The 24,351-nt window shown below is 41.0% G+C and overlaps 1 protein-coding gene across 4 annotated transcripts in view; it reads left to right on the forward strand.

Moving 5' to 3' along the window:
- LOC121295861 (ubiquitin carboxyl-terminal hydrolase 43-like) overlaps window positions 1–24,351 on the forward strand; it is an 84,216-nt gene that overhangs the window by 37,444 nt on the left and 22,421 nt on the right. For 2 of the 4 annotated variants that reach the window (XM_041220963.1, XM_041220964.1), the window contains exons 4-8: window positions 7,747–7,839; window positions 12,566–12,701; window positions 15,681–15,825; window positions 22,262–22,294; window positions 23,655–23,817. In XM_041220963.1, coding sequence (XP_041076897.1) covers window positions 7,747–7,839; window positions 12,566–12,701; window positions 15,681–15,825; window positions 22,262–22,294; window positions 23,655–23,817 — 570 coding nt within the window. The remainder of the gene's footprint in view (window positions 1–7,746; window positions 7,840–12,565; window positions 12,702–15,680; window positions 15,826–22,261; window positions 22,295–23,654; window positions 23,818–24,351) is intronic. The other 2 variants (XM_041220965.1, XM_041220966.1) reach the window with 2 other exon arrangements.

The following is a 24,351-nucleotide window of genomic DNA, read 5'->3' on the forward strand; positions in this document are numbered from 1 at the left end:
AGAGCCATTCTAGAATCAGAAATGCAGGACTATTCGAGAATCAGAAAACCTCAGCCGTGTCCCTGGCTTGATGTTTTCAGATCAATTTTGCTGGTGAGCCTAACAGTGATAATAGAGCTATCAGTAGCTGCTGTCTGCTCCCTTAAGCTTCTTCATTGATTTCAGGTTGTGTGCTGTGGGGAGGAACTGGTATCAGAAGGCATGCTGGCAGAGCTGCCTTGGCAGTGTGTGCTGAAGGTCGCCAGGCCCTGATTATAGAGGGCTTAATCTTTAGCTTCACAGAGGCCAGTGGTGACCTGCCTCCTTACCGCACACTGCATTGCTGCCCTCAGCTCAAACAACAAGCACACAATGATGAATGGTGAATGACCATGAGATTTGTTTTTCTGTTTGGGTCATTTAAGTCTGTGTTTCTGGGGGGTAATTTAAGTCTGTGCTGGAGCATGAAGAATGTATATATTGCCCTCTGTACAGTAGAGCAGGTATAATGATGACAGTGATAAACCGTATTCAGATTAGGTTATACAGTACGTAAAGTCATTTCAATGAGCTTTCTTCAGCTGATGCAGGCATGTTTTTTTTTTAATCCTGTAGCGAATAAAAAAGGACCTTTTTTGGTGACACCTTCTCTGAAGTGTTAACAAACTGTGTTTTAAATGTAACTGATAATTTAATATTTATCTTAGAGCAGAAAAGTATTGAGAAAAAGGAATTTCGGTGATTCTTTTTTCTTTCTTTTGTTTTTTGCTTATTTCTAAAGTAATGGATCTTTTTTAATTATCTAAACTGTTGCAGATTTTAATACCGCCGACCTTTACCTGGATAAACAGGCATGGAAATAAGACTCCCGTTGCATTCCTGGTTTTACTATGAGTTTAATAAGATACACCTGAGCTTGCTAACTATGCGCTGTGGCTTATCAAGCTCATGGTAAAACCTGGAAAGGGTGACAGTGCTGTGCAATAGAAGTCTTATTTCCATGCTTATTAACTTAACTACATACGGAGGAAAAAAAAATCAAAGGACAGGTTTATTAATTTAAGTGGGGCATTATTAAGATCCGCCACTCTTTAGATCATTAAAATAGATGAGAACCCAGCTCCTCAAGGATGCCAGCAGTCCAGGATTTCATTCCGACCCTAAGTGATGGCATCATATTCCAGGCATCCTCTCCCTATTGATTGGTTGGGAAAGCAATGCCCAGTCAGAGTATAATAGATAAGCTTGTGTCCTGTCTGCAGGGTAAGCACTGCAGAGCACACAGCGGCCTGATTATTCCTCACTCCAGTAATTATTAGGCAGGAACTTCAATAATGACGTGTCTTGATGAGAACTTGATTGTGTAACCAGCAAAGCAGAGACTCAGTGATGTATGTATATAATGATTAAGTTAGTAGTTGCATTATTACTGCTATTAGTAGTGGTAGTTGTAGCAGTAGCTGTTGCATTACTGCACTTTCATTGACATGTTGCTGCTGTCTGTAGGGAGCATCAAGCTAAGCAAGAGCATTACTAAGTGGTTTATTTAGAAAGGATTTGCAAAACAGATGTGACCCAGGACCTCACCGTTAAGCTTTTAATGGTCCTCTGATAGCTGGTAAAAATGTTTAACTTCAATAAAGAAATGAAGAATGGACAGTAATTGCTTTCATTAAAGCTATTATACTTCCACACTTGACCCGATTAATCTTTTGATCTATTGAAGTAACTCTGCACATCTCTCCCTGCATTTCTAAAAGACAGAATCTTTGTATTCTTTCACCCACTCTAATTACAGGACTCCGTAAAACTTAACTCAGCTTATAATTTAATGTGCGGCTTTCTCACACAGCTGAGCTGTCTGCACTGGCAGAAAAACAATTTCCCTAATTGCTACCCATGGAGCAGCCAAATTTCCCTGTGTTTTAATTTGGATTAGGAGTGGTGGGACAGGTTCTAGCAGGGCTCAGGTGCTAACCTCACTGTGGTTATGACAGAATGCAACTAGCCCGTGCAGGAGTGACTAACAGCTCATCAGATTGATATATTGACTGTATGAATGTTGCTTCACTGCAAAGCTGTCATCAACCTCTGTCTTTATGACCTCAGAGTGCTATATTTATCCAGTAAGCACTGACTCAGTTTGTTTTCGGTTCAGTTGCAAAAACAGATTTGGCATAAACTGCGTATAGTCACAAAACAAACAGCTTACAGGATGTAAAGATATCAAACACTACAGCTTGCTCTTCAAACCTTCTTCTTCTTCACCATTGCTTGAAGTGCAAACTGCTTTAAATGACATGTTCTGAGTTCTGCAGTCATTCTGAGTGCTCCTCCTTGAAATCATTCAGAGAAGAGCCAGCGCTATCAAGTGAACAGCTGCGTTGGATCAGCGTTTCTTTTTGATTGAATGCAATACCCAGCTGTGCACTAGATGGCGCTGCCACTAATACAAAGATGCATGGGTTGATTTTAGAGCAGCCGTGTCATTGCACAGTGCCGATCTGTGCCTGTGTCATTCTGGCAGTGCTTTTAAAATCAAAGTTTAAGTTGTCATGTCCAAATTAGTTAAAGCTGATTCGCAGAGCCTTTTATTCCAATCTGCTTGTATCACCTGTTAATGTTACCAAACTAGTAACTACTTACTGTGTATATACCTATAATAGCTCCTGAATTACAATCCTGAGTTGTTTACTTCAAGGTCTTTGTCACTTCAGTGAGTGCTTTTCTCTGTTAAGAAAGAAACAGTGCTAATGACACTATTAATGTCCAGGTCTGTGTTTAATCTTATAGTTAAACTGAAGGATTACGAGTCAGCTGACCTTGATCTGAATCCCAGGACACGCACCGACTCACAGTGTGCCCTTAGGCAAGTCATCCGACCCTGTGTAGCTTTAACATGGAGAAAAGCAGGGCACCACTGTGGGCTATAGCATCTCAGCATGTGCTGGGGAATACGGTACTGACATTCTGTATGGCAAATTATGTTTCTTGGAAAATAAAGTGCTAAAGTTAATTTTAAAGGCATAGAAAAGTGTAATAAAGCAAAGTGAAAGCATGGTAAAGCATATGTAGGCATTGTAAAGAATAGTGAGGTATGTTGAAGCATATTAACATAGTAAACATTTCTGAGGGAATGAGCATTTTACTGTATGAGGCTGATGTTTTCAAACCATTTTTTTTGCCCTCAAATAAGAATCTCATTGTAGTTTTATATTACTTAAACCCTGCCTTCATAGTGAGCCTGAGATTGCCCCAGAGCATCACATTTGTAATGTGAGAATGCTACTGGAACTATAACTGCCGTGTTTGCTTGTTGAAAGCAGTCATTTGACTGCGCTTGTAGGGAAGCATATTCTTAATAACAGAAATAAATTTGCAAGCCCACACATTTTATTAACAGCACCTCATGTTGTTTGGCTGTGCGCTGAATAAGCACAGGGGAAGCAGTAGACTCATTTACTTGTATTAGTGTTATTATTCCCCTTCTCTCCCTTCACATTGTAATTAATCTTCTGCATATTATCTGAGAGGGGGCAGCCTTGTGGGTAGCGCTGCTCCAGTTCAGCCTGTCAGATTAGTGGATGGGCGGGGGGATGGATAGAGGGAAGTTTATTCTCAGTGCACAGTTTCTATATTAGGAGACCGATAACAGCTTTAGAGTTTTAGAACTGTATGGATCACCACAGAGGGGCCTGAAGAAGTCACTTAATTGCATTCCCTTTCATGGCCGATTGGACCCAGTCCGGCATGCCTGTAAAGTTGCTGATATATCTCTGCAGTAGTGTTGTCTCCAGCTTGACCTGACTTGTTTTTTGTTCACTTGGACAGTGCAGTTACAATAAGATCCCAGTACACAAAGGAAGTCATTAAATGTATGTATCAAATATCTTCTGAATGCTCCCCGGGGCGTTAAACACAGTTTCATCTGGTTCCAGAAAACACTGACAAAGATACCTGCATGGATCGTTAATGTATCTGCAACTTCTTTCAATGTAGAGGCTTTGCTTTATAACAAAAGAAAAAAAATGCTGAAAAAGATCTAGCAATTAATACCAAGTCTTTTAAACCCTGATGTCAGCCTGTAAGAAAAAAAATGTAGATAACATAACTCTTGAGATAATTAGGCGACTTATGAGCTCACTTTGTTTCCTGGCAGCAACTAATGCTATGAGCATGGTGAATTATTATCATTTGAGTTGTTTAATTTCATTAAGGGAAGTTACTGTACACATTACTGTCCTATGGACACAGGACTAGCATGCTACTGAAGGGTGTTTGTGGTCAGACCTGCTTCAACAGGTTTCCCTGGGTTTATTTTTACATAGGTTCACACTTTTACATTGTTGGGCTGTGCTTGCATGTCAAAAAGGTTAACAAATGCTGGGGCAGACTCTAAGACACTATAATGACACATGGTCTCTGTCTATATTGTCAGTAACAATTGCTCAGTTGAGTGCAATTAAATAAAAATCTTATCTTAAGCATCATATGTAAATACAACATGCATGCCACTAAGATTTCTGGCTCTTACACTGTACGTGGAAAGGATCTCTTTATCCTACAGTCTGTATCATCTCTAATCAGGACCACATTCTTTTTGGAGAGTTTTAATTAGAAACTGCTTTTTGGCAGATTTCGAAAAACAAATAAAATTGAGACACTTTACTGGAAATAAAAAGATCTTATTTTATTGCAACTCTTATATGTAAAAACTGTACTGTATTTATACAAAACCTTTAAAATGTTTAAGATTTACAGCAGTACTAAAGGGGAATATCATTGTCAATATGTACTTTGATTGTTTGATTGTTTGTTGACTGCAGTAACTTCTGTACACAGTAGTATGGAAATCTAAAGCCTGCTTTTAAACAAACAGCTCAGTACAGTGTGTCTTGCAGGAAATATTCACTTTTATTTTTCTTTAGCAACCTGTAGACTGGTTTGGAAAAAAAAAAAAGGCAGAGATAATTCTTTCTGAAAAATAATCTTTTTCTGTGGTCGGACCTTGTGACCTGGGAATTATCTCGGTCTGTTCATTGTTTAATGTCTCTGACTCACTGTGGTTTTCGTTTCTTTTTATAATACCTTGACTCACCCTTTCTCAGTTCCTGTGTTTCTTTTTCACTGATTAACTCTCCCAGTACCTAACGACTCATGCTTACTCAAAAGAAGAATACCTAGCAAAACTCAAGCAGACCACACCAGCAATGACAATTCTCTGGATTTGGTGCAGCACAGCACAGATGTCTTTATGACAGCACAGTGGTACTAATATTGCACCACAGTACTGCAACTGCTTGCCATTTTGCATTGGCATTACTTATGCTATTGTGGCACAATTGAAATGTCACACAGTATAATAACAAATGGACAGGCTGCCCTTTAGTACGGCACTGTAGCATTGCCATAGCTACTGCAGACCATATGGTAAGAATCCCTTCAACTGCCAACATCTAGCTACAGTGCAAAGAGAGAGAGAGACTGTGGTAGTGTGCAGAATCAAATCAAAAGTTTAATTGAGGTCTTTCACGGTGCCACGTTTGAACACGATATCCATGCTAATTACAATGCCAATTAACTGTGTATTAAGTATAGGCTTCAGATTGCTATGCAATTACAAACACATATGATAATCACAAGGTAATTGCAGACTGATACCTGACCCTGGTTCATCGGAGCTGATTCTGCATTATGCTACGATGTTATCAAGCGAATGTGTCGTCATTTTATGGATGATTTTGAAAGACATGTGTGAAGTTCACTTTGCTGGTGAATGAAAGTTTGTACGGTTAGCTGTTACGCCTTGGGTAAAGCAGTTTGGTGCAGGAAGAAAACTTCCAGTGCTGGGACAGTGTAAAAACACACGCCATGTTCTAGGGAAGCAGGCATGGGGCTGAGTTTACCTTCAGACTCAATTCCCTCTCCAAGCAGCCACATTCTCCTAGTTATTATGAGAGGAAAATAAAACAAGAAGAAAAAGCCCACCTATTAAGAGTAGCCTGAAGTAATGTTACTAAAACTTCAAATGTGCAAACAGGAAAGCTCTCTGTACATAGTGGACACATGCCATAACCAAACATGGCCCCATTCCCACCAAAGCTATATTTGTGTACCCAATAAGAGCAGAGGGGAACCACTTCAAAACAGCTGCTAGAGGAAGTCCTAATCCTAAAATAGGGGTACCATAAACCTGGAGCTGGGCAATCCTGATGATGTCAGGGGGCCTCAGTACGTATGGAAATCCTGCCCCCCAAATGACACCTGATAAAGGTTCCCGGGGCTGGTGGGTTACTTTGAATGTAACACTTACTACCTTGACTGCCGCTCCATTGCCTGTTTAGTGTCTTCTGTCACTGCTTCTGTCACTGTCGTATTCACGTTGGATGTGCCAGACTGATACATGTTTGCTAATGCCTGAACGAATAGTTAGCTCAGCTCAACTCTTTGTGTATGCTTAGTCGCCCTGCCTATAGTTTCCAAGGCAAAGGTGAGCTAAAAGGGTAATTAGCTTAGTCAGTGATTATCAAATATCATTGTATTATAATGCAATCCAGTAGAACAACATAGCTCTTCATCTTTAAGAGTTTCAATTATCTGCAATTTTCCCATTCCGGTACTCAGTTATTGCTCTTATGAGTACTGCTTTCAGTCTCTCTATCTAGACGTCTCTTATTGTGTTTGATTTGTTTCTCGAGCCAGCGTATGAAACTACATTATAGCTATACATATTATAGCTCTCTAACTTTTCTGCAGAATCTACATTATTATACTCTGCATACAGAGGTATTGTATGGTAAACAGACTTGAATTGTAATAGGATTTCATCATTCTGAGAAGCAATACGTGTGTGTGTGTTCATTTGCACATTCAGTTTCGAATTCTGTAATCAGCATTTCTTTATTGGTATATCTAATCAGAACCTGATATGTTGGTTTCCTAGTCCTTGAGCAGCACTAATCTTAGACTACCTCACCTAAAATAACATGTGCCTATATGACGTTTGTGAAAGCAGTCGTTAAGGTAACTAGGTTACGGATTAATATACAAGTTTAAATTCCCATTGTTCTTTCCTTTGCCAGAGCCAGAAAAGGGCGGGGCAGCAATGCACTTCAACACGAGAAGTAATTGCAGATGCACTTATGAGAACAGCTCCTCATGGACTGTTCAATTTACCCGTGCGTCTCCCAGACAGCATGAGGTATACCAGGAGCTCTTTGAAATTACACATAGTTTAAAAAGAAATAAAAATTGCATTCAATTATGTAAAATTGGAGGAACGCCTCTGCCATCCCAGCAGCCCCCAGGAAACTTCTCTGATTGTCAGCCAGGTTCCACTCATTCCTCATACATACCCGAGATTGCATTGTAATTATGGCTATCCTCCTTGTAGCAACTTGTAAGATTTGCCAAACAATAAAAAAACTATGTGCAACTATTTAAAGCTAGCAATGTGTGAAAAAAGCAAAAAAAAAAAAAAAAAAAAAAAACATCTGCAAGCATCTATCCGGATAGCAGCGCCATAATTCAAATGTAATCCTAGGGTAGTCTTCTAGAATTTATGTTCTGAAACCCTGATTCTGATTAATTCGGATATAGAGTTTTTCTCTGTGAGCTGTTTAGATGCAATTGTTATTAAAAGTACAAAAAAGCATATCAAACAAAGGTCTGGCCTATAAACTGAGGTGTTGTAAAGAGATGCATTTGTGGCTGCCGAAGCAATCTTTATTTCGAGTCCTGACCCCGTGTTTGTTTCTTTTTCTCCAGGTCATCACTGACCTGCCCTCACTGCCTTAAACAGAGCAACACCTTTGATCCTTTCCTGTGTATCTCCCTGCCCATCCCCCTGAGGCAGACCAGGTAAAGTATGCTTATTCACCGCATCCACACTGCCTAACTCTGAAGGTACCAGAAACCCCACTGAACTATAAACAAAATGTATTATACAAATTCACGTTTTATGCATACTGAACTTCTAGAAACACATGTAATAGGTAATGCATTTCTCTAACTTCTACAAGTATTTCCACAAAGTCTCTTTCTCCAGCTTTGTTTGTCTTTGTGCCCACAGTCGTAGTCGATGCACTATTTCCATCACCTTCATCAGCATTTCATTTTAGCCTTCTTAAAGAAGTAGTTTGTAATATAAGTTCTTAATGCATCAGAAGGAGTACTAGTCAAATCAGACAGTTGTGCGTGAGATGTGAGTCATGTGACTTAGTGTGCCTATTATGTGATTTTGGGCACTGCTGCCTATAGAGTACCGGAATGGCTTTCCGGCCTGTTCTGGCTGGACTACACCACTAGAGCTCCCTAAAGTCTGGAGCAAAGGAGATCGGTTAATGGTAAGGAGGATTGGTGGGGGTTAAGAATATGAAGCAGGAAAATTCCCAAAGCCAAAACTGTCAAAGCCTGATATGCTGGCTTAAACAATACAGTGCAGAGTAAAACTAACAGGAAGGCAGGTAACGGATGAATTGGATCAGTGATGGGATTTAACATTAATCACACTCACATTCTCAAACACTGTCAGGATAGTTCAATACAAGTAAAGTGCATCCTTAAGGGGAAAGCTATCCAGCTTAGCATCCTCAGTGTTTCTCTGGTCAATGCAGCATGCGTTGAAACCTGCTGTGAGTGTCCAGGTCATTGCGAGTCTTCTCGTTTATATAGCAATGCCTCATTTATTCTATGCTCCTAACAGTGTGTGTGCACTGGTCAGTAAAACTATACTTGCCCTGACTGTTCCTGAGCTGACAGACCCTATTCCTGAAACACACACACACACACACACACACACACACACACACACACACACACCCCTACTCCATTTCTGTAAACCTCTGTCAGGCCACATCCAACGCACCCACTGCTTTACGGAGCGAGAGGGAGAGTGGGGCTCTGTGTTGGTGATGGTGCTAATGCGAGTTAGTGCTGTGGGCTGGGACCATGCCACATTCACAGACAGTTATGGAAGGTTGAGAAGTTTAACTGGAACATTCCGAAGACAGGGAGCCAACAGAGGGCGACTGCTCCACCCACTGTGCCCCAGAGCCAGTGCCATGAGGAGCCTAGACCCAGCCCTGCAGCTCCTGCTCTTCCAGCTCCCCTCCCAGCAGGGACACCTGTGTGTGTGTGTGTGTGTGTGGATGACAAGCTAGAGTTCTTCTCTGGCCATCAGTCTACCTTGATTGTCAGACAGTCCTGTGACTCGAGAGACTAGAAATCAACCTCTGAAATGGTTGCAGTATGAGCCAGACTGAGCTCTCTTCCAAACTCAAAGGTTAAAGGAGAGGGAGGGGGGCTGATAATGTAGTAGGATCCCTTGGCTCCCATTCCTATCCTCCTTCATTGTAATAAAACTTGAAACAAATGTCAATGCACCCATGTGAACCGCGGCCAAAGATGAACACAAGGGGGAGTTGTTCGAGAGACACACAAGCATATTGTCACTGGAAGCTCTCAGAATGAGACTGATCTTTCCAGATTAAGGCTTGCACTGTTTACTGTAGTGAGGACTGAGTTGTTCAGTGGGATAGTGTTCTGCCTCCATTCATTTAGACTGGAATGAATAAGGAGATCTCCCTTAGGAAACCCACAGCGATAGGCATGCATATTCAGAACATAACGGTATATAGATCGTAACCAAAAAAAAAATGTAAACAATGTGTGGAAACAAATTATATATATATATATATATATATATATATATATATATATATATATATATATATATATGTATATAAGGGGAGTGCATACATAATTAAAGAGTGGGTAACTTCAAATTTCAATTGAATCGATTTAATCTTTTCTTCAAACCACATGATACAAAATTAGTACGTGGGACGTTCACAATTGAAAGCGCTAATCGTCACATCGCATCAATACATAAGTAAAATACTGCCAGTTAGGATCTCCAGGCAAGCTCACTGCGAGCCAGAGATATGGCATCTGCGAAGAGACCGCAGTCTCCAAGCACTCGCAGACACAAATGCTGTGAATGCCATTGCATAACAAGCCCGTTGGGTGAGCTATTTATCACTTGCCAGTGTTTAAACTACGCAGTTAAGATAAGATGAGATGGCTTTTAATAATGGAAGGGGATTTTACAAACTGCAGCCTGTTAGCTTTGCATTTGCTCAACAGGTTGTTCCTGATACTCATTAGCCTGCTTTTGAACAGAGTTTGGGGGAATCGGGCTGCTTCATCCTTGAGTTTGAAATCCGCCCCAGACTCATAATCCAAGGAGTTATTTTTAAATCTGCCTCGTCCCAAATGCATGTACAGATCTGCACCAAAATGGCGTCCCTTGATGTGTGTGTTTACTGCATTCTGTTTATAGTCTGGCCTGCTTGCTCGAGAAACAGAGGTGTTTTACTGCTCTTCTGAATTCAAAGACTGTTTTCGCTATTGTATGAGGACACAAGCTGGCTCCCTGATTGAAACGAGTCCAGCAGGCTTTTACTCTATCTACCACTGCTGCCAGCAGTCCGGGCTCATTCAGTACATGACACGCGGATACAGAAAAGAAAGCAAAACAGACATTTTAAAAAGGGGCTCCTTTTTAAATTACAGGAAACTGCAATAGAGCAGGTATTTTCAACACTTTCGTAAAGGGTAACCATGTTCTGAAACAAGGACTTTTAAAACCTCACGGGACCGTTTAACCATTCGCTGTATTCTTTATTTGGTATCAGTATTCCCTCCCTGTTTGAAAATAACTTCAAAAGAAATGGGGCAATTGAAACCCTGTTTAGTGCAGTTCCAATAGTCATGATAAAAGCTAAGGGGGGGGAAAAATCAGCAAAATTATATGTACAGTAGAATAATATTGTACATTAATATGTTACCGAATCAAGTTTTCTCCATTATTTTAACCCCTTCACCTTGCATTTTAGTGTTGTTTCTTTCTTGAGGTTTGGGTGGGCAGAAACACACTATACAATATCCCTGCTTTATTTCATTTCAGAGTCACATGGATTCTGAATATTTTATGTAATGAACCCTAAGTGAATTTCCAAAACCATCCCGTGTGCACATACCTAGAAATATAGCTTGCAAGCAGCACGGTTGAAAAGTTTAGATTTTCTGCTACGTGGGAAGAGTTGCTATACTAGATAACTCCTTCTACTGTAATTACTGGACTATCCTGGTATCAGTTCCATTTTCCTGATATCACACTGCACCTCCCCCATGCTGTCTCAGGAGCCTGAGAGACGCAGAATGAATGAATGAATGAATGAATGAATGAAAGGGTCAGTTCCTGATCTAATCACTATTGATGCATTGCTCTAACACTGCAGCAGCATTTCCACCATGAAGTCCAGCTGTTAAAATGTTTTCTGAACGTCCCCTCCCTTCATTGGAAATACACTGAAGATGGTGTCTGTTCAGCACACAAACCATTTCTCACCTGCATTCCTTTTTAAAACTGTTACTCGCCTTGACTTGTGTGTGATTTGCGGGGCACCATGTACCACACATCCAATCCCTACCCATAAAACTAAACAATGGAATCCAAGCTAACCTCCTCCTCGCCAGGACTTCACTGTAGGAAATGACTCATGGTGGCCCAGGACTTTGGAAAGCCTATCTCCCATCTTTTGTTCCTTCCACGGAAATAGTTTTTATCCCAGTGAAGAAGCTACCAATCCGATGTCATTTTATAAAACTCAGCATCAACTGTGTGCTGTTGAAGATCCCTCCTAGTGAGGAGCAAGATTTTAAAAGCCCTTGGGATTACACCTGAGAATATTGACAGGTGCTAATTGAGCTAACTGAGGACTCCCTTTGGAAAGGTTCACAAGACGATTTTAAGCATGGCTTTTCTGTTACGCGCCTGTTTAAAGTGCGTGCGCAGTGGATGGGTGACTTTTGCTGCAGCTTTTTTTGAATTGGGAAGGATTTAAATCTGCAGTGACAGTAATGAAGACTCCCAAGCTGCAGCACCACGCAGCGGAGGTGAAAGAGTTAAAGTCAAAGTGGATGTCAGGCAGATTCCTGCTGGAATTTAGATTTTTGGAATAGAAACATCTCAGGTTAGAGCAGGATACCTTCATCACAGAGCCAGCCGTCCTTGACAGCACAGGTAGTGATTCTTCCTTGCGTGTCTTAATGGGCTACAGAATCCTCCCTGTAGTGTTTAAATAAATGCGGTTTAAAAGGTATGCTGCTTTGTGAGTTTCACGGTAAAACAAAACAAAAAAAATACAATGCAATCCCTGTTGTTTTGATATTTGTATTCATACATCCTGACTCATAAATCATTCTCATAAAGATAGAAGCAGGGGTAGATCACCAGGAATCAGCATTGCTGCTAATGTGATAAATATGTTGGAAATTACCTGGAATGACACCATTAATATACAGCACGGGTGTCCACAGTCCATTCCTGGTCTTTGTTCCAACCCTATTCTAAATTGAACCAATGAAACCTCAATCCAGACCCTGAAGTAGTGCATTATCTCATTTTACCTGTTAAACCTGGAGTGGAATAGCCCTCCAGGACCGGGATTGGACACCCCTGATAACCCCTGATAGTATATTTTATTAACGTTAGTTTCCGATCTCCTTTATTTTTTTTCAGGCCCCTGTACATTACCTTGGTCTTCCACACCAAAGGCCAGCGGTACCTGCGGATCGGCCTGGCTGTGCCTCTGTTTGGCACGGTGGCTTCTCTCCGAGAGATGGTATCAATGGAGGGAAAGATCACTCCTGAGCAGGTACGGCATGTCGCGATGCATCATTAAAACAACATGGGCACGTACTGGCAAGCACGCTGAGTCATCACCACACTTTCTCAGCCCTCACACTTCGTAAAAGCATAGCTTCTGTCCTCGTCTTTTATCTTAGCCGGAGGTGTTGTTTTGGAGAGCTGGGTTTCCTGTCCTGCCTTTTCCTCCACAGTTACATTTGGTTTATTCTCGCTGACAGCCGTCTCTGTTGGGCCTCTGTTGGCTCTGGTTCTCACCTTGTGCAGGTGTGTCTGCTTCCTGTTTCAGCACAGCCCTTGAAGTTGTGAAGTGATCGTCCCAGGGCTCTGGTCTCTTTGCTTACTGCTTATAAAGTTATAGCTTCAGCTGTTCGGCTTCAGTTTGTCAAAACTTGGTCATTGTTTCTCGGATAGATATTCTATTTAAATTGTACCTGTACTGATTTGAAGAGCTCTTACTGTTTTAGATTACCTGTTATCTTCCAAGAAGCCAAAGGTCTCTTCTTCCTGTGTAAGTGGTAATTCAGAGAATTGTCTTGTATTTATATATTTATAATGTATTCAAGTAATTACAGTATTGACTTGAATTCAAACTGACAGATTGTTTAACCTGAAAACAGCCCCTCCCATGAATAAAAGGTCTATTTGGCGTCTTCCAAGCCTCATTTTGTATGGTTTCCGTCACTGGATAAGTACATTTCTGATTAAGGTTGGATGGCTCTCTGGGGTACGTTCTGAGTAAAACGTGAGTTTACTGTGTAGACAACCACAGAATGGAAGACCAGAAAGACAAATGTGTTCATTCTGATTATTATCCTAATTCCTTGCTCCTTTATTTGCTGTCACTTCCTGGACCTTTCCCAGCGGATTATTGATAGTTTGCTCAGCGCCACTTCTAAGTGGCCTATATGCATGTCATTATGTTCCCTTGTCTTTCTACAAGCATGCCACCCTAACAAGGCCCATTGTAATTATTGCTAAGAATGTCTACCCACCAAGTACTGGGCTAAAGGTTGGTGTCTATTATAATGGCAGCTTACAGTGTGTAAGTCCATAACCTGGTGAATAAACAGGAACAGTGGAAAATAATTCTGCGTCTCCTGTTGTTAGGCGATGACTGTTCAGTGATAAATTGATGGTTTTCTGGAAATGTGAAATTACTTTCTCCTGTCTGGAATATTTTCAATGTCAAGTGGGGTTTTTTTGGTAAACAAATGTAAAGATTTGTTCTAGAAGATTTTACAAAGCCCATTGCCGGTCTGATAAAGTTTAAGGCTGCCACTCACATTTCTGGTGTCGCTTTGGCCAGGGTGGGCTGCTCTGGGTGTCTCAGCACAGACTTGGAGAGATCACCCTCTAGTGGAAACAGAAGGTATCTCACCCCCCCACATTTAATTTATTTTTCTCCCTAAAGATAATACCACGGAATAAAACCAAATGACAAATGCGCCAAACTGTGAAACAGCTCCTAATGGCTTCTTGGCATTACGGCTTGAAACTCGCTGCCACAGTCATTTAGCATTCTCCAGAGCGGGACTTGAAATACATTATTATGCGCTTTCTTGCAGTTCGAAAGTACAATGCTGTTACTCTGAATATATCTTCAAAATCCTTTCAGAACTGTCTTCCTTCTTTGTTCTGGGCAGATCAGATGGAGATGGCTAAGCGGCTAACAGCCCTGCCCTGTTAAATAGTGCAGCAAGCCAGCCATCGATCATCTAGAGATCCTACAGTGCAAGAGCCGGAGCATCTCGGAGCTCCGTTTTAAATACATTCAAAGCATGTGGCTTCTTCATCCCTAAACCACATTAAATAGCATTTTGTGGAAATGCTTTGCAATTCACTGGAGCACGCCTGTCAGGGGAAAATGGATGATGCTTGTTCTCGGGTTGGATTTCAATCTGGCTTCGTGTCTGATTGCCTTTTACAGTTCAGTGTCACATCAACTGGGTTTTCCTTCCTTGCATGGAATAATCTGAAGCTGGTTAATAAGCAGGTGCCTGTGCTCAGTTTGGAATGCTAGTTCATGGGTTGTTCCTTTCTTGCTGATTAGGGAGCATGTTGAACTTTGGTTAGAAGCATACATTTGGGGTGGGGGGGGGGGGGGGGGGGTTGAAGGGGTGTAGTCATCTTATTCACTAGACTTTTTCTTCCAGAGGCCTGAGTTCAAATCCTGGTTAGATGCCCAATTGAAATGAGTCTTGAGGGCCTGAGTCCACATCACAAGCAGGGTTGGGGTCCATTCCTCTTTTTTAATTCCTTTTCCAATTCCCTTTTGATTGCTTCTAACACATCATTGACCAAAATTGCAATTAGCAGCATTCTTTTAAAAGGAGCTTCTCTCAAAAATTACTAACATTGAAGTCATTGTTAGTCAGTTAAATTGGCTTCGAGCTGAAAGCAGTTGAACAACCAAAAAAATGATTTCTCTTAAAAAAATCTCTTAAAATATCAATTCGAATTCCTTCAAAAGAATTGGAATTGGGAGTTGATTAAAAAAAAGTTGGAAATGGAATTGGAGTTGAAAAACAGGAATTGACCCCAACCATGATCACAAGATCGCCACACAATTCAGAACATGCCAACCCTTGCTCAGACTGCTAAAGAAACAACAACATGCTCTAGTTTCACCTTGGGTGGGGTGATGAAGTGAGTGGACTGATGTATGCCTCTTACAGTCTGTATTGCAGCCTACTGGCCTCCAATGGAAGGTTTAACCATTGACCCTGATGTGACGCTACGGAGGGTGGAAACACAATGCATTGCCCCATGCAGTTCCTTACCTAACCTAACTGCGTTTTTTTCCTCCAAAATATTTATTTACAAAGCAGTTTTGTATTTAGTTTATTGCTTTGTGATTATGACTCAGATTGCTATGTCTGGTCTGATTTTGACTCAGATTGCTATGTCTGGTCTGTCCTGGCAGGGTCCCTGTCCATGCTTGTCCATGGCAGGGTCCCTGGTTTTAAATTGATGTTGTGTCTCCCAGGTGATTCTGGCAGAGGTCTACTCCACCGGGTTCCAGCGCTCGTTCTTCAATGATGAGGAGCTAACCAGCATCGCTGAGAGTGACAACATCTACGCGTTCCAAGCGCCCCCTGTTGTCAGCAGGGGAGGATCTGCCCGGGTCTCAGGTACTGCCAGCATGACAAAAGAAAATCATTTCTGGCTGTGTGGTGTGCCAGGGTTTTACCAGATGAGCAGGTTTGCGTCCTGGCTGTGTAAAGTGATCCGCCTTTGCTGGGGATTCTGGCCCTCCTGCGGTTCAAGGAAGCAAAACCGGAAGGTACTGTTTCTCCGCCTCACAGCAGAACCAGTTCTTCTGATCTGAGTGGGGAATTGCAGCGGTGACGGGAAAAAAATAATTGGACGTTCTAAATTGGGGAGAAAATCAGTATTAAAATAAAATATCTGGTGTAGAGCAGGGTGGTTGGTGTTACCATTTACTGTGTAACTAAAACTTAAACAACGGCCAGGCTATAGACTGTTATGACAGGAGACCACCCATCTTGAGACCTTCAACACTGAGTGAAACATTAAAGGATGTACTATGAGGCTAATCAGTTACTTGAATGAAGCCCTGTTCATTTTCCAAGTCTTAGCATACAGTTCAACCTTCACTGTGGCTACACCTGTATTCAAGGTATTTGTGTCTTTCAAACGCAATTGGGAAATCACACAAACGAAAGATGAGGTCATTGTAACTATGGATGTGTCCCCAAAGCAACGCCTGTTGGAAAACAAAAAAAAAAACGTTTAATCATCTCTAGCTGACCTTTGTTTCCATCTGGGCCCCCCATACTGGGCCTCTTCAAAAACAAGTGCCAAAGCAATTACTCATCAAATGTTTTTCACTGAAATGTAACGACCCTCCCCTCAGTATACTGCGTTCTTCCAATCGTCTGTGCACTCCGCTTTATCACAAACATACCTGCAGCAATGAGAGGTTATACATGACACCATAAAGGTGCAGTGGAGGCAAAAATGGTTGATTGTGCTAAAAGGAGATGCTTTTAAAATGGTACAAAAACAACGCTGCTTGTTCAGTTCTAGCGCTTTGAAATTAATCCTCTTTAGAGCAAATTATGAATCTTTTCCGGAAGCACATTTTTAAAGAGCATCTGAAAGAATAAGAGGCTGCTATTCTAATCATTGCCATTGCAGCTTTCAAAGAGCACCCTAGTCTTGTGACTGGCACACCATCACTGCACAATGATGCATCTTCTGCTGTGGTCCACAAATGTCATTCATTTTCATTGAAGCCTTACTTTCAGGTAGTCGTGCACTTCCTTCATCATTTCACCTTATTTTGTGTCGTTAACCAACCAGCTGCTTCCCCTAATGACTGACATGTTTTGCAGCTAATGAGGTGAATGACCCTAGCAAGTGAAATAGTTACAGGCTACCAGGATAGCAAGACAACTGATATCTTTTATTTAATACCCGCTTGTTTCTTAAGCACACACATGAGTCTGATATAGAGACAGGGAATAGTAAACGCGGATGATCAGAAGCTGACACAGTCTTTGCTTTGTTTTCAAGTAATAGAAAAATCCCTACATTCATCATTTAGAGATCTCAGTAGAGTGCCTTGAACAGCAGAGGCAACTTGTGAAATGGGAGATGATCTTTGCAAGAAACAAAAGTACCGTTTACACAGGGGGAGCTAACGTCCCTGGGCCAGTCTTAGAATGTGTGCTTATTACATCAGCTGCGAATAATTGGTTCAGAAGATTGTTATTTTTTTTTTTTGGTAACGATGAAGCAGCTTGTAATGATACACCGCCCGAGAGTTTCAATAACCTTCGAGCAGCTGCATTATAATCCTAGTGTATTGCATATAACCTTTTACAGAACTTCCAGCAAAGGCTTAGTGGGCTTGATACAATACCCTGGTATACTGGATCTGATAGGGTATCATGGATACAATGCACTTCCACTGTGATTTGGTTCCATTGGTCAAAAATTTCTAACACTGTACCAATGGCTTTCATTGTAGATGCCCTTTCTCCACCATTTCTCTGCAGTAAGAACCATTAATTCCCCATTGCAGTTCAGCTGCGTCGCTGTTTGGAAAGGGAGGTCTGGGGAAATCCAGGACAGCTCTCTGTCGCTCTATTAAGTGTTTGGAGAGTCAATGCACTGGTGGATTCCAGGAGTACTGTATCATTTAAATGATCATACACACATTTACACTACAGAGGTCTGTTTGGCTTTGCAAGAGTGGTGTGCGCTGCAGGGGGAAACGCCTTTCTTCTTCAGTGAAAATATATTTTATTGTTGAATAATTAATATCGCAAAACTAATAGATTTCCGTACTAGGCTGGTACATTTGCTCAGTATAAATAAGGCATTATGAGAATGTAATACTGTTCACTCAGGTAAAAATATGTGTTAAATACAGAATGAATGTATATTCTTACAACAGTAAGAAATTATACTCTAAAGTAAATACAGTAAGAATGTATATGTGAAGTGTTACTTATATTAATAATGGCCCAAATGGGACCAAACCTGGCCATTTTCATAGCCCACCTGTATAGGCCTGATCATTTTATTCTTACTTGGCTGTCTTGTATGCATGAATATGCTCAGTGTGGCTCTGCTTCTCTTTTATAGCAGTTTGAAAGAAAAAGGTGGCAGCTATTAAAAGATAAATGTAGGGCATTTCTGCTAAATGGTAAAAGGATCAATGACCTTCATCCCAGTTTACCTTTGTTTTTATCTTTTGGCACTTCTTCAAAGATGCTATGAGGACAGCAGCATCATCAAAACGAATCCCTGGGGTAGCTGTGGCCCCAGATTCACTCCCATACGTACTCCCGGCTGCCTTCCCTGACACGTTAATGACTCTCGGTGCCCAGCTTGTAATGGAATTTTGGGATGGTCCCATGGTGAACGATGGACCTCACCGGATTACTCTTCAATTACTTTTTACATGGCAGAAGGTGATCTTCCCATCAAGAGTCTGTAAGCTCTGAGGTCGCTTCACTCAGAGTTGCCTTTAATGAAAAGCAACACTTGGGAATGGGTCTGGAATGGAAGGAGTGTTGAGTGTGGGTATCGTTCTTCTGGATGGTTTAAGGAAAAGCAAGAAAAGAAAAGAGCTACCTGCTTGCTGCTGTGGATGTGTTATAGTTTTGAATGGTATTTGAAAGTGTTTGAACTTAAACTGGAAATACGATATACTTTCGGTCACTTTATTCATGTGTACCCTTGTTGGCATGTTTCCATCACACTGGCACTGGTTCATCATCTAATATACAGCTTGCCTTTTTTTCACTAAGAAAAGCAGCCACACTCTTCAAGTCTCCAGAGAGTTGGAATCTCTGTGATGCCGCAGATTAGTAAACTCTATTGTAAAGTCTAAAGTGCAGCTTATTCCAATTTTGCATATACCAATTTTGAAAAAATAAATACATCAATAATAAATCATTTTTCTTCTTTTGTTGAAAAGGAGACCCATATGGCAGTGCTATTAATAATATTCAATAGGGAGTAGATGAAATTGCTGTTATCAGCAGATCTGACTTTTTATACAGAAAAACATTCTTGGCAGTCAAAATGGCAGAGGGGTAAAATTGCTGCACCGGTTGCAAATAAATACAATTGCATTGGTGTGCCCTTGCGACATGGCTGGCCCATCAAAATCACATGCATGTATTTGAAGAGGAGACAATTGACTGTTTAAGAACAGAGATTTAGAGATTTGATTGGGTTGATTGGGGTAATCATGGCAAACAATGCCCCATTTCCAAATGACGGCATTACTTCTGTCCCAGTGCATGGCCGTTTCAACAGGTGTGCTCCTGCAGCGTATGGACCGCTCTACTGGCAAGCTTCTCTGTATAATCATTGGTGTGAACCTGACACTCTAATTTACAGATCAATGCCTCTGGTACCCCAGCAGAGATGCAGGGAGATTGAATCAAACAACCACTTGCCGACTGCAGCAGTTTTATTATCAGGAAGGTACTGCAGAGAAGCCCTGAGTCATTTCAGCCCGGGGGCTGATAAATCCTTCAATTTGAAGTTTATTAAGAAGGGCTCGATAAGGTACAGTTTCACAAGATAGATCTCGGGTGGGGGGTGGGGAGGGGGTGTAGGAGGAAACAGATGCTTCCCACACCAGCGTCCGTCAGGAATTAAGATTAGCGAAGCGAAACATTACTTGCCTGGGTCCTGAAGGGGAAGGAGGAAAGGCAACCTGCCCAAGAGAGGCTGGATTTTTGGCTCAAAACCTTACAACAAAACATACAACCCCACAGCACATGTTTCAAGGGATGTTTCTGTACAAAAGTAGAATGTTATTGGATCTTAGTAGCATGAATAAACTTTCAGATCAGTACCAAATTATTTCCTAGAATATACTGCAGTCTTTACTCTAGTAAAGCGGTCCAAGATCCGTGTCTAATACGCACCTTCTTGGTTGATGCACAGAATAAAATAAAAACTATGCTGTATTTGTAGAAGGTTTTTGTTTTAGACATCAACGATATATAAGTTTGTACATTTGCATTCCTTTCCAGGTTTTGTTCATTTTGATTAGAAATTCCTCCGCTGCGTTCCCTCAAGGAATGGGGGCTCAGCTCTAGATAAGGGTTTGCTTTCTGCTCGGTTTATTGGCAGTGTTGTATTGCTAGAGATCCTGCACCTCCTGTTTCAGCTGAAGCGATTACGCTTGTCCTCTGGGAAATTTAAAGCTGGTTGTTTTAATTCATCCTCTGGAAGATTCATTTTAGCTGAAATGAAAAATGCGGCAGACGGTGGTGGAATCTTTTAGGCTTGGCTCTAGCGTGCTGCTAACGTTATCCAAAAAACAGATTTTTACACAACATTTGTTGCATGATTGTGGACAAAAATATATATATTTTAGACGGGGGGAGGGAGGCTCTTCATTTTGAATGTGGAATGAGTTTCTTAATCATCAAAACAAAGGGAAATTCTTCAGTAACTTTTTCCAAAACTGCTATTTTTTTTTTATTAGTCATTGTCACTTCCCTCTGTCCAAAGACTTGGTGATCAGCAGGCCAGATTAGATGATGCACGAGCTGTCTCTCCATTAATTGTCTGGAAAGGATTGCTGATGTGGGCTGGAGATTACAGACAGGCTGTGTCAGTCTAGGGAAAGTCTGAGAGAAGCAAATCAATCAGGCTGAAGTTGAAAAGATGGAAGCTGTCAGAACTTGAAGGAAACTTTACTGCCCATGTATTTGAATAGCTTTTCAAGGCTTGCTAGTTCATTTTGTTTTACTTTTAACTTTTTTATTATTTGCTGAGATTTTAAAATGAGTGAAAAGTTTGCCTTTTTTTTTTTTTTCCTGTGAGAGGATTACAAACAAAAAATGTTACAAAACTTAAACTGCCCTGTGAACAAGTTATTTCCTGAAGTTGTCTATTATTAATATTGGTTTTTTTTCCCTTACATAATTAAAATGAAGCCCTGAGGTTGTTTCCCATTCTTGATAGAGAGATGCTAGTTTTTGTCCTCGGTAGTATTCTAAGGGCACTGGTTGGGCTGGAGAGTAAGCACTAACCTGTTCATGCAACATGTGGGATAAGGCAAAATAAGACATCAATATTTTATTAAAAGAAGTTCAGCCTTGATGCATGTTTGGATTTGCAACAGAGAAAAGCAGCTCCTTGTGTATAGCTGGGTCTGGCAGCTGCATTTTCATTATGACCTCATCAGGTTGATGCATGAGTAATGCTTCCTAATGAATTCCTTGTCAACAAGCTTTACAAATTACATCAGGCCTGGCCTGTCTGCCAGCCAGAGCCGTGACACAAGCAAACAATAAAACAGGAAGAAGAAGAAGAAGAAGAAGAAGAAGAAGAAGAAGAAGAAAGAAGAAGAATTTGTGTTGTTAATGTAAAGAACCCTTCTTAAAGAACACCACACACACGTGGCTGAAACAGTGTTGTGACTCTACTCCCAAAAATAGCACCGGAGCGGTTTTCAACACAGCGTAGATGCCAGTTTCCATTTCAGCTTATTTTCCTAGTATTGGTAGATACAAGATATTTCCTCTAATTGGAGAGAAGCTCTGTGTGTATCAAATAAGGTTCTGACACCAGCGTTTTGAAAAGTAGCAGGTTCTATTTTATTGCCCTTGAAGCGTTTGGATTAGAGACTTACTGATCTTCTCCTCGGATGGCTCAGTGCTTGTCTGTTGTTTCAAGAAAGCACTATTGCTTCCTGATAGCAGCAGTCTTATCTTGAGAGCCGAATGCATATTAAAGACCTTAAATAAACAGGACAGGCTGATCTTCAATTGAACATCATGTTTCATTTATGATTTTTTTTTTTGCAGCTGCTGTACAGTATGCGGTAGGATTTCTTAACACGCTGAAAGCATTTTGTTCAATGCACATCAAATAAAAGACCTTACCTCAACGCATCACTGTCCTTTACCGTGCTTCTCAGTGATTTACCAGGTTTTGCTACACTTTGGGTAGTCCCAGCTCTAGCTAGCGTTCAATGTTATGCACTGCTTTACATTGTAATAAAAGTATATTTAGATTCAAGGTACTGCTTAAAAACCCACATCTATATGTATCTCATTTCAGCAGAGAGAACAGCTCAGCACTGTAGACTACCAGGTAAGCGAAGGCTACTGAATTCAATAATCTTAATTAAAAAATCTAAAATAAAAGCATAGGAGCTCTTTTACCTCCCTTTGCCCATGAAAGACAGTTCATAGAAACAAGAAACAATGAGTTAAGATTTGTCATGAGTTCCCAGGTGGCTTGTGCCTCTTGGAGGTCAGCTTTCTTCCCAAACTGAAAGGTACTTCAACCCTGATTATAACCCTAACGCTAACCCTAACCCTAACCCTAACCCTAACACTAATCCTAACCCTAACCCTAACCCTAACCCTAACCCTAACCCTAATGCTAACCCTAACGCCAACCCTAACGCCAACGCTAACGCTAACCCTAACCCTAACCCTAACCCTAACCCTAACCCAAATGCTACAGCTGCTTTAGGTCAATAGTTTTGCCTGGATTTGGCCAGACCGTCATCACTAATACCCGACTCACACTACCCATATCATGAGCAATCATCAGGTGTTGAAAACGTGATTCTGAATGAAGTGAATTGCAATCAAGTTGCACACTGTTTGGGTCATGTGAACAGAGTATTAAAGAGCTACAGTGTGGCATCTTATTAACTGTTGTGCTGGAGCTCTGACCTGTTCTGAGAATCACTCCAGCAGGTGCCCGGTTGCTCAGATTGCTGGCCTGACCATTTTCGTAAAAAAAAAAAAAATCTCAAGGGAGTTGTTCAAGAACCATGCTTGTGTGCAGGACTGGGTGGTGTGTGCAGCTCTGTGAGGGAGTAGTGATTCTCATTGGAGTGTTGTGTGCAGCTCTGTGAGGGAGCAGTGATTCTCATTGGAGTAGTGTGGCTTGTGTCTGGTCAGAGAAAGCCCTGATCCAGCAGAATACATTGCTAATTACACAGCCAATATGAAACGGAAACCTTGCAACCTGAAGATATAAGCATGATACAATGCGACGGCAGTGATTAATTACCTTGTGAGGCAAGACAAGAACTTTTAATTAAACCCTCGGATAATGTTAGAAATATGCTTGTGTAGAGATGCATATCTGTACTCATCTTTTTTTCTTTCATTCTCTGTGTTAAGGTCTTTGATTAATTGCAGCATTTTTTTTTAAATAATCAGATGACACAGATACCACAGATGATAACGTTTTTCAGTTTAAAAAGCGAGGACTGCACTGCCTTGTTAATAAGAATGACCATATTTGTTCTTTGTGGAATTTCATAATGTATGTCTCACACACACACAACTGCATTATAGTCTTAGCAGTGAGAATTTACTGAAGAATGCATTTCATCACCTCTTGCATGGAGCACCTGTTCCAGAAATCGTTTTGGTCTGCTCCCCTGTTCAGTATACTAAACCCTGGCTTACTGTTCTTTCTTCTGTTCCAGGTTACCATCACAGCCTGCCCTCGTCCCCATATTCCTCCGGTCCTGAAGGTCAAAGGTTACCTCCCACAGGCACTTTATCCTCGGAGTTCCTGAACCACAGCAACTCTGGGAAGGTTCTGCTTCTCATCTGCAACGCGGCAGGGTCTGGAGAGCAAGTGGTCAGGTAATCACAGCCTGCAGAGCACAGGCTATACAAGAGCCTGCTCAGGGGGCAGGGCTCCAGAGCGCTTTATTTTGACTGTCATAAATAAGTATTTCATTATTAAGCAATTAACCATGTGTTGAAGTTGAGTTGCATGTTAATAAACATGTCAATAGATATGCCGTGTGTGTGTATCTATCATTAGACTGTCATTTGAGCTCCTATTTCATATGTATGTTTGTATGTTTTTTTTTTGTGAGTATGCTTTTTGAGACTTGCTCCTGTAAAAAAAGACACGCAAGACCTGTATGCAGCGTTACTAATATTATTTTATAAGCTATCCACACTGCCTAAATAATGTGTTTTTAAACCATATTGCAATTCACAATCACTTTTTTAAATTGTGATGATTGCCTGAATAGGGCATTAGTAGCTTTACATATCAGTTTCAACAAACATATTCATCATAGTACAGATGATATAGATACACACATGCATGATAGATCTATTAACTTTATCAACATGTAATTAAACTTCAGCACATGGCTAATTGCA

Source organism: Polyodon spathula, chromosome 20 (assembly GCF_017654505.1).
Source record: "Polyodon spathula isolate WHYD16114869_AA chromosome 20, ASM1765450v1, whole genome shotgun sequence".
Classification (NCBI taxonomy): domain Eukaryota; kingdom Metazoa; phylum Chordata; class Actinopteri; order Acipenseriformes; family Polyodontidae; genus Polyodon; species Polyodon spathula.